The 14,910-nt window shown below is 45.6% G+C and overlaps 1 protein-coding gene across 1 annotated transcript in view; it reads right to left on the reverse strand.

The window, feature by feature from the left end:
• Positions 1 to 9,788: 9,788 nt before the first annotated feature.
• LOC133123390 (ETS-related transcription factor Elf-1-like) overlaps positions 9,789 to 14,910 on the reverse strand; it is a 41,107-nt gene continuing 35,985 nt past the window's right edge. The window contains 5 exon segments of the mRNA XM_061233844.1: positions 9,789 to 11,519; positions 11,521 to 11,566; positions 13,094 to 13,432; positions 13,927 to 14,119; positions 14,750 to 14,833. Coding sequence (XP_061089828.1) covers positions 10,809 to 11,519; positions 11,521 to 11,566; positions 13,094 to 13,432; positions 13,927 to 14,119; positions 14,750 to 14,833 — 1,373 coding nt within the window. The 3' untranslated portion in view covers positions 9,789 to 10,808.

Consider the following 14,910-nt stretch of genomic DNA (forward strand, 5'->3'; position numbering starts at 1 on the left):
GGCGATCCAAGTTCATCTGTTGCCATTTTAACTTATTTTGGCATTTAAACATCACAAAACTGACCTCTATCTTTTCTCACTAAATGGAATTCATTCCAACTTCAAGACCTTTCACATTTGATTTTCAATTAAGCGTCTACCCAACCTTTAATAGACAAATTTGTTATACCCACATGATTCCCCCACCCCCCAAAACAATTTCTACTCATATGAATAACGCCTGTGCCTATTTCCTGTGACTGGCCTTTTCCTTTAACACAGGTACATTTAAGTGACAAATCACACCACCACAGACATCTTGGCATGCCTACTGACTAATAACTAATGGACAGTATTTTCTCTCAGTTTCTAGCTTTAATTATACTGCAGTCATATGCAAGTCTGAAACATTAATCAAACAAAGATATTTTTGTAAGCTTGCACTATAAAGATGAGGTGCGTTATTAAGAATCCAACCCCCGCAGGTTGTACAATATTTAATATCAATGATAGGCGAGTAGATATTGCTTCTTGTTCTTGTCTAAAATAAACCAACAACAAGTAAATAAAGTAAATATTCAACCATTTTAACCAGAATTGAAGTCAAATAATAATGGACTTTCTGAAAGGCACAGTTGGTGTTTCATACTTTAAGTTAAACCTTCAGTAAACCATTAAAAAATCTACCACATTACTCACCAAGAAGAATAAAAAACTGAATCAGAAATAATGGCAGAGTAATTGAATGTGCCTGAGAAGTCTGCTAAGTGATAGCAGATAGCCCTCAGCAACTGAGTCCGGCCATTACTGTGTGTGGAACATTATATTGCAGGCTGCTAAATTGCAGTAATGTACCATTGTAGTAAATTAACACTGAATGGAGAGAGTGCAATTGTAAAATCTGTCTTGCACATGTTCATTTAAAGAAGGCTTTATTATTCTTTATCTTACACATATTAGCTTAAAAAAGGCTTTCTTATTCAGTAACATCCAAACAATAAGCAAACTACCCCATTCCCTTGCTAACTCTAGAAAGATGTTACATCCCATAAATTGTAAGTATCACCCCATTCTTGACACCTGCTTGAAAATGACATACCAAAATGAAAGTGGTAACTATTCTTGAACCCTTTTGACTACGGTGTAATTCTGGTCTTCTGAAAGCTACTAAAACAAAGGCGCAGAAGCTCAAACACAGTGAAAGTGGAAGCTTTCTCACCAAAACGATTTTCTGTTTTTGAATGGATACAGGTTGTTGAGACTGCGGCTGGCGCACTTAGAAACACGATGGAATCAAGTCACAATACTGGACAAATCCCCTTTCAAATTTGAGGACAATATCACCATAAATGAGCATTTTGCATTATTTTTTCTAATCTATGTCTAGTCAGGTTTTCAAAAAGGACATTTGGAGAGTCCAAAAGGACACATGAAAACAAAATTTTACTGCATTTTTATTATTAAACTATACAACACTTTTTATCCTGAAAAACTTCCCTCTGCCTGTCACCTTCCGCCTACCTGTCTGTCTCATCCTCCCTCTCCTTGCAGCTCTCCTCAGACAGCAACAGGCTGAAAAGACCATAGACAAAGACAAAGAAGTAGAATAATCACAATAATAGCGTCTTGCATACGAAAACTGGGCGGGTTAAGCTGAATCTATCAGCAGGGAGCGCCCCCCCCACTACACGTGGCTTAGTTGGAACAACTATTTTTCAGTCCATTTGTTTCGCCTTCAGGAACGATGGAGGGAAAAAACCCCACCCCTCTCTTACTTAAAACCGCCCGCCATATCATTTCTTTCCCTTCCACAGTCCTCGCACCCAAAAAAAGAGGGAACCGCTCCGCTGCGCTTTACGTCCCATAGCTCGTGCCAAAATAACTACACGAAAAAGTGCACAAATGGAGTGTGTAAGTGACCCCAGCTCCTGGGACCCCTAACACCTAGTACACAAATAAAACTCTTGGAACGTTAAGTGCACCGTGAATGAACAAATGCTACAGGAAGGGCTACTGCTCTGGGGGGTGGGGGGGGGGGCTGCACTGGAATGGAGGTTCAGCTGAGGATCTGCTTTCTGCAGTCCCCGCACTTAACACTGTCATAGTGACAGCCTCAGTTCCTAAACCCCCCGTTGTGTTCGTATGAGTGTAAAGGTACCAATCCGGCTGTTAAATCAATGAGTTTGGCACATCAAAAGAGCCCTTCTGAATATCAGCGTGCGTGCTTCTGCGTAATATGACAGTGAATACTCCCTCTGCTTCGCCAATCCACTGGGGTCAACCTGACAAACACATACAATGATTTGTCTTCAAAGAACCCGTAAGATATTTATAATAAATATGTCATGAAAATTAAAGCGTGCGTGCATATGCACACATGTACACACACACTCACACATCCTCTCTCTCACTCAGATCACAGACATCTGATCATTCACACTCCAGTTAATATAATGGAATGGATTTAGTGTAATGAATGAGGCAAGAGACCACAGCTACAGTAACATATTTAGTTTGGGAGATGATATTCCCAGGAATAAAAATACGTGGATAGTATAGGGTAGGCTATGTGTTTTGGGAAGAATTTTGGGAACTGTGCAAAAGACCATATTGTCAACATTGTAGCATTTATTTGAACTGGCATCTAAAAATTTAAGGAAAGCAATGAACCACTGTTTTAGGATCCAAAATGGCCCTTTCTTCTTAAGACATAACATACATTTTTAATGCTGTTGAAACATAATTGCTTTCTGGCGTAACAAGCTCGGACATATTTTGTTTTTATTCAGTATGTATTCCTTAAAACGGTAGTTACTTTTCAGTAAGACAGTGTAAACAAGAATAACTACAGAGGTGAAGCGATTTGTTAAGTGAATAGTTAATGCAAATACTCATTGTTTTCTTTCAATTCAAAATCTTAATCTACATATTTATAATGTGTTCTGCACTTTCATCCATTTATCCTACTGTATACTCGGATGGTCTGTAAACTTGTTTGTCACAAAGCAGGCAAATATTATGCACCCAGTTGATGATTTATTCAAACAAATGCTTGAAATCCTCGCTGAGCAAACACTTGCCATCACTGTAAATTGCTAAAGATAAGTCCACACCTTTCAGCCAATGTGTTAATCTTACTCCTTTTAGCATTTGCTTGCCGTGTAGGTTGTAGGTTTCATACTTGACAAGTGCTGCGTGTTTGCGACATCGATGTCAGAAATAATGATATGGTCCACAGTTGTGCAGCATGCATGGTAATGTACGCCGCATAAGATGGTGGAGATTTTCAAACTAATGGAGAATTTACTGGGTATTACTGAGTTGAAACCAAACAATATTACATATGAATATGTACATGAACATTCAAGCAGCAAAATAAGGATCCTGATAGTTATCTCGAAAACGAGCCGGCTAGCCAGAATTGTTTTGATTTTTCAGTTGTGTCTGACAGCATGATCTTATTTCTTAGTTTAAAAGGTAACTTCCTGAACAATTTCCATGTCACATCTACTTCATACATCATATTGTTGTATTCTAGCTGCCAACTGTGGTATGCTAGTTTGAAAGTTGATTGTACTCTTCAAGGGTTCTGAATTTCTGTATGTTTACACTAGGACTCGGAACTGTACTGTCCTCTCAGGTCCACTTTGCACTTGATTTGCACTTTGTTGTACGTCGCTCTGGATAAGAGCATCTGCTAAATGCCACGTAATGTAATGTAATGTAATACATATACTCACTGAGCACTTTATTAGGTATTTATTAGACTTATTGTTTAGACTTCTACTGCTGTAGCCTATCCACTTACACTTATGATGCGTTGTGTGTTGAGATATGCTCTTCTGCATACCACTGTTGTAATGAGTGGTTATTGGTGTTACTGTCACCTTCTAGTCAACTTTGGCCATTCTCCACTGACATCTCTCATTAACCAGGCATTTCTGTCTGCAGAACTGCTGCTCACTGGATTTTTTTGGTTGTTTTTTGCACCATTCTTTGCAAACTCTAGAGACTTATCTGCGTGAAAATCCTAGGAGATCAGAAGTTTCTGAGATACTCAAACCACCCTGCCACCGACAATCATCCGACGGTCAAAGTCACTTCAATCACATTTTTCCCCAATCTAATTGTTGATGTAAATAGTACCTGAACCTCCTGACCTGTATCTACATGATTGCATGCATTGCACTGCTGTCACACAATTAGCTGATTAGATGATCGCATGAATAAGTAGGTGTAATAAAGTAAAAGTGTTCCTAATAAAGTGCTCGGTGAGTGTATGATTAGACATGTTGAATGGAGCTAGTGGCACACAAAAGGTTTTCTTCATCATGTTTCCATTTTTGTCAAAATATTTTCTTGACCACCTAAGGAATTACTAATCAATCATTCAAGAACTATAACTTCTTTAATCACTGAGTAAAATAGCTAACTTGTGATATGGTTGGGGGAAAAAATCCCACTGATTGCCATAAAAGAAACACACAGTGGCAGACAGACACGCCCAGCTAAGGGGGAGAGACGTGTTCACGCTTGGAACCACACGCAGCCAAATCGTGTCAGTTGGACTGAGCTTCAAGCATCACAGTGGGAGACTTCTTCCCCTGTTAAGTGGTTCAGGCCTTTTAGCAATGCGGCTATGTCACTGGCTGTGGCTCTGCAAATTGGGGTGAGATTCCCAGTAGATTCAGATTCCTCTTTTGATTCATCTCCCTGTTGCTGACTCCACACACTTAAAAGATACAACTTATTAAGCTGTTATGCTGTTGGACAGTGCTCTGACGCTTACGCAATGTGTTAAAGTGAACCCGGATGAGCTCCTCCAGCTCTGAATGAATCCACAGATCTCTTCAGGAGAATCCATTGCCTTTCATAAGGGGGCACGGCATAATTCCTAGACAGAATGATTGCTTTTGGGTGATCGGAATTGTAATTCCGATCCGAGAGCCTGGCCATAGTGGAAACGCATTGTCAGAAGACAGAAAACGCTCTATGTTCCAGAATAACTCTGTATAAACCGAATGTGTAGTTAAAAATCTGTTATTAATTCTGCACTGATTTAGTAATGAACATATAGCACCCTCCCTGTGTCCTCCTCTGCATGTAAAATGTGTTCAAGGCCAGTCTTTGAAGGATAAGCAGCAGGCTGCTTTGCAGTTATCATTTTCTTCAGCATATAAGCAGATCATCAACACATTTTAAGGCTGGAACATGTCAATATGTGCACTTAGTTTGCAGCAAGCAGCAGAAAAATATACTTCGTTTACGGCATACATCATAACTTTTTATTTCATATTCGGCTAACGTATCAAAGCAACCACGCCTGGTTTGGCTAATGCAACCAGAACCACCCCTGCTGTTTTTTCAGCTTGAAACACCTATGCATTGTGCATTGTAGCTGTACGCTCCATTTCATTCCTTGAATATTATGCGTTTGTCTTTTCCTATTTCAATTCTTTCTTTTTCTCTGGCTTGGGATTGCTGGCATGCTTTTAGCCTAATCAGCCTACAATGCATGAGATGTGAAAATAATTAGCTAATATTGTACAGCTGTGGTCAAAGAACCATGCAAGAAATTCAATTGAATTGCTTCCACACCACAGTTAAACTACACTTATTAAACGAGCCCTGCAGTGAAAATCTATAATTTATCTATACCATCCGCTTTCTTCCCACTGCCTTTACAGAAAGATATCAGTGCTGCTATTTTCCAACTCCCTGGGTGGGGGAGCATGGTGGTTAACACCTTGGGGCTAAACTTAGCCTCTTTCTAGTCATCAGGGTGATGTTCCATACACACTACTGCTCTATACAAACTGCACTCCTATGGAATGGGGAAATACAGTGAGTGAGAGTCATAGCCCATGTTTCCAGTCCAGAGTCTGATGTCCTGATGGTTTCTCTTCTCCTCCACACTGGTAAATTCCCCATCAGTTTGTGTGTGGTTTCTCATCAAAACAATGCTAAACAATGTAAACACCTGTCAGATATTGCCACTGGTTCACAAGCTGAAAACAGTTAAAAAGGGTTAGCCGGCCTAGCCAGGGGCCAGCTGGGTAACAGGTACTGTGAACATACCGTTGCCGTTTCGAAAAAGTTTAGCTTTGTAATTTACATTTTGGGTTGTTTGTTGCTTTCCCCCTGATTTATTTATTCATTCATTTATTTTTGAAGGTTGCCACTTTCCGGAGGGAAGCTGAGTGTACTGTCGACCAACACAAAAAAGACAATGTTAGCGCACTCAGGGATGAAAACATGCTTCCCATTTTTGCTCCGTCCCGGGATTCCATACTGAGGTGTACAACTACTGCCATCTTGTGGCTACAGAAAAAAAAAAACCCAACGCTGTCTTACTGAGACCTAAGCCATTACTCAGAGTCATTACATCAGACGATGCCTGGGATCAAGATTTCCCGTAAACCCCCAGTCTGAACTGTACAGACAGGTTTTGGGGGAAGTGATGGTTTTGTATTGGATGATGGTCAGAAAAATTTGTCCAAAATCCAGGCTAGTTTAAAATACTGACATTCAGCAACAAAACCAGTTTTATTAATCCCATTCGAAACCTTACTCAAAATAGAACTTTTGCCCATGCAAAACCCATACAATATTAGCTCAAGATCAGCTCCGTGTGGTTTGTTAGTTACATGAACACATTAGTTATAGTGGGCTATTGTAAGGCGTGGCCAAAACGGCCCATCCACGCATGATTCATCCTCCCAGCTCATTAATTTAGCTCCACAAATTCATTTAGCCTTTAGACACCCACCTTCTAGGACAGACTCACTCGTCTCCAGTAAGACCGCTCTCTCTTCTTTTCCAGGGGGAGCTGAGAACAGCAAATGGAGTCACCGTAACACATGACAGGCGGGGGGGGGGGGGAGGGGGGATTTACCGGGGTAATGTTTTGGCACGGTGGGGCCGGCGCTCTCGCGACTGACTTATCCGTCTTCGGCTCCCGCCGCGGGCTCGGAGCCATGACAATGGCGGCCGTCATCCTTCAACCGCTCCCGGAGAGAGACGCGAGATTGCAGTAAACACTCGCTCTCTCGCATTGTGCCATCAGCCGCAAGCGACTTGTCGCCTCGCCGCAGAAATAGTCTGCTCGCCGAGGCTATTTATAAGCCTGGAAATGACCCTTAGGTTCCCGGCTCACTTCGGAGGTGCCAAAGCTAGCTTTCCTTTACCGAAGTATCGAGCGCTATAGGCCTGTAGGCCCTATTAACTATTATTCACTTGGTTTCAATAGCAGTCGCAGCCCTGCCTGTATTAAGTCGAGGCTGCGTGTTCCAGGCCTACACTTGCTACATTTGTTCCCTGTCGCCGCTTGGTAGCAAAGCGATCCGTCATTTTTGTCCCCCGGAAATTAGCTGCATCTAATTTGTCACCGTCTATGAAAATCAAAAACGCAGGTAGCCCATTGCGGTTATTTCGGTTTAAATCCTAACTCGCAGGCGTAGAAGCTGTCGAGTCTCGCTGGCCTAGTTTTTTTTTTGGTTTTTTTTCGGCCTGGGCCCCATGGCGGCAGTGTGCTGGGTGGTCCACAGCTGTGAGGGGGGACCAGGGGCTGGGCAGAGCCAGGCCCCGCTGCCAGACTGCTGGGCGAACAGACTCCCTCCCACACGCCCAAGGCTTGGTCCCGACCCACTGCTTCTCCCCTGGCCAATCTGGAGCCTCTGACAAGTCGCTGCCGCACCGCCGCGCCAAGTCACACGCTAATGTATTCATCTACAGCTGCCGAGGGTGGATTAAGAGATATGAGCCCTTCCTCTCGTCCCTTCCCAGCATCCTCCCCCTCCTTCACCTGCTTCCTGTAAATATCGCAATATGGCCACAGCTTTCCTCCATCCATCAGACCCGTTTTACATCCGCGCTTCGCCGGGACGGCGGGTTGAGTAATTACACTGTGAAAACAACACCTATGTGACCCTTAAGAAACAGCACCGTCTCTCCATATGTCAGTTTTTTTGGGGGTTGGTTTTTTTTTTTTTTTACTCCCTTGGCCAGTTCTTTGCCATGAAAAATATCCCCAACATCCCTGTTCTATTTACTGTTAGCTTAGCCTATATTTTGCCGATTTCTTCTTTCAAAACAATGAAGACATTTTGCCGTAGTTTAGTCACTGCGCTAGCTACACAGCGATGAACAGATGGCTTGAATCAGCCTCCCTGGCTCCAGAAGTCTTTCAGCAAGGTGTTGAGAAACCTGGGAGCAGCTCTGACCTCACGGGGAGCTGGGTGCTAATGTGGATTAATAGGCAACAGAGACTTCTGAAGTGTGATGCAGAACAGAAGAAAGCTGTCTCTATCAGTATGACAAAATGGAAATCTCACTCCTCATTAGCCTACTATTGCCTGAACAACAAACAATATATGTCTGCTCAAAATTCAATATCTCGCCAGTGAATGAATTTTCCCATACACTACTCGTTATTTTGTTTAAAAGCAGAAGTTGTTTTATTACATACAAAATAGTATGCACAGAGGCAGGGAAAAGCATGTGAAAAGGAACATAGAGAGGAGAGCTGACAAACCCCAGCCCCAAAAGGTCAAAGCCTCACATGGAGATGGGTAAACTAGCACCGGTGAAAGTATGCAAGAAAAGCGATGGTTGTGCCTTAGCAGAACACGGATTGCAATATGGTCTTGGTGCTGTTGCCAAGGAGGCAAACCAATGTTATCCCAATGATTCCACCTCCATCAGTGCCAGGTTCAATTAGCCGCACACTTCTGCCCACTGAGTTCTGTAAACGTTTAATACAATAGCCCGCAAAATGTAGGCGTTGGCCTATAGACCAAATAGAATAACCTCGACCTACTAGGCAGCCATTTGTAATCCGTGTGCGCATTACGCTCGATTGTCTATCGAAAGGAATCACCTTTCGTTGGTATGTGAACCGTTTTCTTAAGGCGGTTACTCTGACCGACCGTCTAATTCCCCCACTATTGGCGGTTGAAACGAGGTCAGGCGCTTAACGCTCTCATACAGACCGCCCCAGCCCCCCGCCACCAATTTAACAGGAATTGAGTCGAGGATCAATATGGTTTCGGTGGCGCACAAGCTCCTGTTGGAGATGGCGATGATTAAAAGCCCCAGCCTTTCAGACCCCTCCTTAACAACTGACACTCTGAATAAACACAGGAGAGGCATCGGAGGCCAGGGGAGTTTAATCGGAGCAGGGCAGGAGTTGAGTGCACTGGATAAAACACAATATTTACAGGATTTAGTGGCGAAAAACCAAGGCCAAGCCTACTTAACAACGAGTATTACTTTTACAGGACTGTTTTTCTATTTAAGTAGCGGTGTTACTGGAGAGTGGGGACCACCGGGATTAGATTGTCTATATACGGCTACGGAATGAGACATGGGTCAACAAGGGAGGGTCAAAACGGAGCCTCTCTGTTCTGATAGACTGCTGATTGAGGCGGGAGTGTGTCAGCTGAGAGAGTGAACCCCATGCATGCACGCTACACTTAAAATACGGAATGAAAAAAGGCCGCGGTAAAAAAATATTTACATTCCAGATGACAACGAAGGACTGTTTGCGAAGGAAACGAGACACATTCATGTGAGATCGAGATTCTTTCCAGGTTTCGCCGGTAAGAAAATATACAGAAAATGGCCAGTTCGGTGGAATGCTCAGAAAAACTATGTTCATTTTTTTGCATTTGAACAGAATAAAATTTTACTTTTCAATAATTTTAAAATATACTTTGTATACTATTCCTCTATAATAGAATGTGCCTCAAACTCACAATTTATTTTGTAATACAGAATTCCCAAAAAATAAATTAAACTGTGGTCTTGAGTTTAATCTTAATAGCATATTTTAATATATATTTATTCCATATAAACATGTTTAAAGCTTTACTAAGAGAATATGAAGCGGGTATATTTCACCAGCCAATTAAAAAAAAACATGAATATCATTGTCTTTTTTTTCATAAAAAGTCTACAGCTATATACATACACATGGCTATAATCACTGTCTTGAAACAGGACTGGGAATGCCCGTATCCATGGCAACACAAAGCTTTAAGGCCACAAGCAGCAGAGGCGAAGATGCACCTCACTGACACTGCGATGACGGGAGTGGAGGGAAGTTCAGTAGCCTATCACAGTTCATTCTGTCACAACAATCTGCAGCCTCTGTTATGACCTCCAACATAACACTAGGAACAAAGGAAAATATTCATGACTATTTTTAACCGTTTACAGAGCACGTTTTGGTACCGGTCTGAGAGTTCGGTTTTGATTATGAAGGCTTTCTGCCCATTCTTTGGTCTTTGCCACGTCGATAGAAGAGTGGAGGAGGGAAACACAGAGTTTTTTTGGGGGGGTTTTTGCAGTCCACTGTTGTTTTGCATTGTTTTCCCGTCTTCTCTTTTTGAAGACTGGTTTGGTTTCTTACGTAGCGTAGCTGGAAGGAGCTCTTCCTCACCACGTTCCACAGTCCTTCCGATGAGACTCAAATAAATATCATCTAACTGGCACACGGGTGGATGTATCCTGCTGATCCAATGGCTGATGGCCATTCAAGGCGTTTCACAGAGATCACACAAAGACAAGGCCCTTGCAAGGGCATGACAACAAGCCCTATCGTTAAAAAAACAACAACAACAGATAATCCCTTAACATTAAAATGTAGGCACAACATTTCATAGTAAACAAAAAAAAAAAAAAAACCCAGGCCAAGAAAAGACCTGCAATTAAGGGCAATAAATTACAAATCCCCTACTGTCGGAGGGGAAATGACTGGATTGCTGAAAGGGTCTTTGGGTTGTGTGCGCTGTTCCCAGCTTGGCCAGGCAGCAGCAGGGCCTGCCACTCTATGCGTCCATGGGCTCGAGCTTCACCTGGACGGGGACCAGGTGTGAGGAGGGGGAGGTGAGGGCTGAGTGCAGGGTGACGGGGAGGTCCTGCAGGCCCTGGGAGACGGCCAGCGCCTTGGCGCCGTGTTCGGCCTGCAGGGCGTGGTCCTCCAGCATCTCCACCGGCGTCAGGCCCTCGCTGGGGCCGCCCTGCTCCCCCAGCTCCAAGCGTCCGTCCACCGCGCCCTCCGGCTGCGGCTCGTGGGCGGTCTCCACCACGACAGTCCTGTAGCCGCCCTCCAGCTCCCCGTAGCAGTTGACGAGCGACTGGAAGTACTGCGCGTCCAGAAGCTCCTCTTTGACCTGCAGGCCCTGGAACTCTCCGGGCTTCAGCAGAGTGGCGATGACGGTGCCCGGTTGCTGGGCGACCAGCGGCTGGCAGCCGGGGCTGAAGTTGAGCAGGCGGGCCAGGCCATTCAGGGAGCCCCCCTGGGCGGAGGACAGGCCCGACGCCCCCAGGCTGGTCACCAGGAGCTGGGGAGGCTGCAGGCTCTCGGGCAGGCTGGCGGAGGTCTGGAAGGTCAGCACGTCCTTTCCGCCGGGCATGGAGGAGGAGGACGAGACCGCCAGGATGACCCGCTGAGGCTGGGAGGCGTGGTCGGGGTCCTCATTGGCCAGGACGGTGGTGAGTGGCATGGTCTGCAGGGTCACCGTCCCCCCTCCCCCCCCCTCCCTGGGTCAGCATCATGGGCACAGAGGTAGGCACGTTTATGGCCCTGCTGAGAGATAATGATACAAACATGTCTTAAAGTACAGTGCAGTCCATAAGTATTTGGACAGTAACACATTTTTCATTGTTTTTGCTCTGTACTCTAGCAAACAGAAAATAATAGTGTAGACTTTCAGCTTTAATTTGAGGGTTTTGACATCCATATTGGGTGGACCGCATAGGAATTACAGCCCTTTTATACATAGTCCCCTACATTTTATGTGCCACTGTTAAAAATTCTTACAGACTGCACTCTATATATTCCAAAACATTTAGAAAATGGTAAACCTTGTGTATTTTTACACTGACACTTTTTTCCATCCACTTCCTGCGTTTCAAAAAATCCCTCCCAGAAAATTAGTTTCACTCACGTAAACGTTATATTGTGAGAGCTAGTGCTGCTCTAACTTCCGTGTCAGCTTGTCTTTAAACTCGCTAAAGTTTAACTTACAAATGAAAATGGGACAGCCTGTAGCCTAATGGCTAAGGTACATGATTGGGACCCAGAAGGTTGGTGGTTCAAGCCCCAGTGTGGCCACGATAAGATCGGCACAGCTGTTGGGCCCATAACCACACATTGCTCCAGGCAGAATTGTCCCCCGCTTAGTCGAATCAAGTGTAAGTGGCTTTGGATAAAAGCGGCAGCTACATAACATTATAAAACACCCGTCTGCTTTGAATTGAACCCAAGATCAGGCAACATTCGCACACATACAATGGTACAGTGGGGAATACCACACTGTGGCAGAACACTACAATTTATCTGGGCTAGACAGGGTATTGTATTGTTGTGCCAATTTAAGTTCCAAGCAATGAAGCCAAGAAGACTGTAATTCACAGAGAGGCCCTAAGAAATGAATGAGACACCTAGCTGTAACAACACGGGGGTTGGCTGGCTGTGATTACAAGGGTTCACAATGCACAGACGAAAGAGATGACTAAATAGGGAGGGAGGATGGAGAATCAGGTGTCAAACTGTCACTGTTTAGAAAATAAACAATGGTTGTGTGTGAGTTTGTGTGTGGATAACAAGGAGTGTGTGCATGTGTGTGTTTGTGTGTGCGCATGCGAGCGTACATATGTGTGTGTATGCAAGTGTGCCTGCATGTGTGTGGGCAAGTGTACATGTGTGTGTGTGTGTGCGCATGTGCTTGCAGGGGTGTGTAGGGACATATGTACAGTGTCTGTATGCAAGCATGTGTGCATGAGTGTGTGTGTGTGTGTGTGTGTGTGTGTGAACTTGCAAGTGTGCATAGGGATTATGTTTGTGTACGACGTGTGTATGTGAGGATGTGTGTGTGCATTTATGTATGTCTGTGTGTGTATGTAAGAGTGTGTATGCGTGTGTGTAACTCTCTCACCTCACAGTGTGCACAGGGGCAGGTACAGCCGCTCCCTGATTGGGCTGCAGCACGTGCACGGCGTGTGTGTGTGCGTGTGTGTGTGTGTGTGTGTGTGCGTGTGTGTGCGTGTGTGTGCGTGTGTGTGCGTGTGTGTGTGTGCGTGTGTGTGCGTGTGTGTGTGTGTAACTCACCTCACAGTGTGCACAGGGGCAGGAACAGCCGCTCCCTGATTGGGCTGCAGCACGTGCACGGTCTGCAGTAGCTCAGTGGGCTTGATGTCCTCTCCCTCGTACAGCTGACAGGGGCTGGGCTCCCTCTTCACCGGTTTCAGCAGCACCGGCTTGCCCCGGGACGAGCCCCGGGCGGGGCCCCTGCCGTTCGGGGCCGTGCGGTGCCCGCCGTAACCCGGGTTACAGTCGGGGCCCTGGTCCTCGTCGTCGATGATGACCAGGTCGGGGGGCATGTCCTTAAACTGGTACACCAGCCGCTGGCCCTCCACCTTGGCCAGGATCCCACGCTGGTAGTAGTATCTGACAGGTGCGATTCATAGGATACGTCAGGTTATTAATATCCCATCATAGCATGGTCCTTTAACTACTTCTTGGGGGGCAGATTTTTATTTTATTTTTTTGATTGTGCATTTTCCAAAAAATTATTTATTGTCAGTTCAACCATTAATGTGTAGCTATTGTATATGTAGTTAGACTAGATGCCTTGTTATTTGCTATTTGCTATGAACATATTCTTCAGTGATCTACAACCCTAGTACTGGAGGGCCACAGGGTCAGCTGGTTTTTGTTGTTACTGTCTAGCCAACTGCTCTAATTGCTTCATTAACTGACCTCACCTGGTTTCCAGGGTCTCAACAGGGTGCTGATTATAAGGTGAAAACAAAACCAGAACCCAGTAGCTCTCCAGGACCAGGGTTGGAGACCACTGGTCTATATTGTTAATGTACCTACATAATAATTAGCATAGCAGCCAACATTTGGCCGCTGGGGGCCGGTTATAGCACTGCACTCACCTGAGGGCCCTGCCCATGGTCTCATAGTTCATGTCTGGCTTGTTCTTGTGTTTCCCCCACAGCTTGGACACAGCCTTGGAGTCCACCAGCTTGAAGATGCCCTTCTCCCTCTGCGTCCACTTGATGTACTTGGGGCAGGTGTTTTTGTCCTGCAGCAAGGCCAGGAGAAACTCCCACAGGTAGATGGTGTTCCCTGGGAAGGAGACAGAAAGCAGTGTTTCCGTGAAGAAGTGAATGACCTTTCACTGACACCGCGTACACCGCGCTTGGCAGAGCTCAGGAGTTTAAGTTCGCCCCTCTCGATAAAGCAGTTTAAAGTTTAACTCGCACCGGCACAACACCGTGACACACCGCCGGCATCATTCATCACGGGCCGACTACAGCGTTCCCCCCGCCCTCCGCGTCCCTCCCCGCGCCGGCCCAGAGCAGGATTAATTAGGGGCGCGCGGCGCGAGCCTAGCCGCGTTGGCGCTGCGAGCGGTTATGGTTATGAGCGGTTAAAAACAGAAACACCAGCAGCGGCCGCTGGAGGCTTGGCTGTGGAGACAGGGTGATGTATATGCTGCCAGACTCCTTCTGCAGTTTGGGGTATAGGGCGGGAGGGGGGAGCTCACAAAGGGGCCTGCACCAAGCGCCCTACGGCCCCAAACGCTTTCATTTGCCTCCGCCCTGCGGCTCTTTGAGACCCCCTCATCAATTTAGGAACCCCTGGGTGAACACTGTACACGACGCCAGACAGAATGGGAGGGGGACAGGAGGGGAAAGGAAAGAATGGCTGTGTGGCTGGCGAGTGGCGGACATTTTACACCCCTGGCTTCCTCACCTTTTCCCTCCTTGTTCTTCTTCTTCAGTGGTAGGCTGGGGGCGCTGATGGGGGAGCAGGAGCGCGCTGCCCGAGGTTTACGCACTGCGGGGCAGGGGGAATGGAGAATGGAGGGTGTAAGGAGAAAAAACGCCAGCGTTAAACCTCCATGTAGGCTGGTA

The sequence above is a fragment of the Conger conger genome, chromosome 3, assembly GCF_963514075.1.
Source record: "Conger conger chromosome 3, fConCon1.1, whole genome shotgun sequence".
NCBI classification, from domain to species: Eukaryota; Metazoa; Chordata; class Actinopteri; order Anguilliformes; family Congridae; genus Conger; species Conger conger.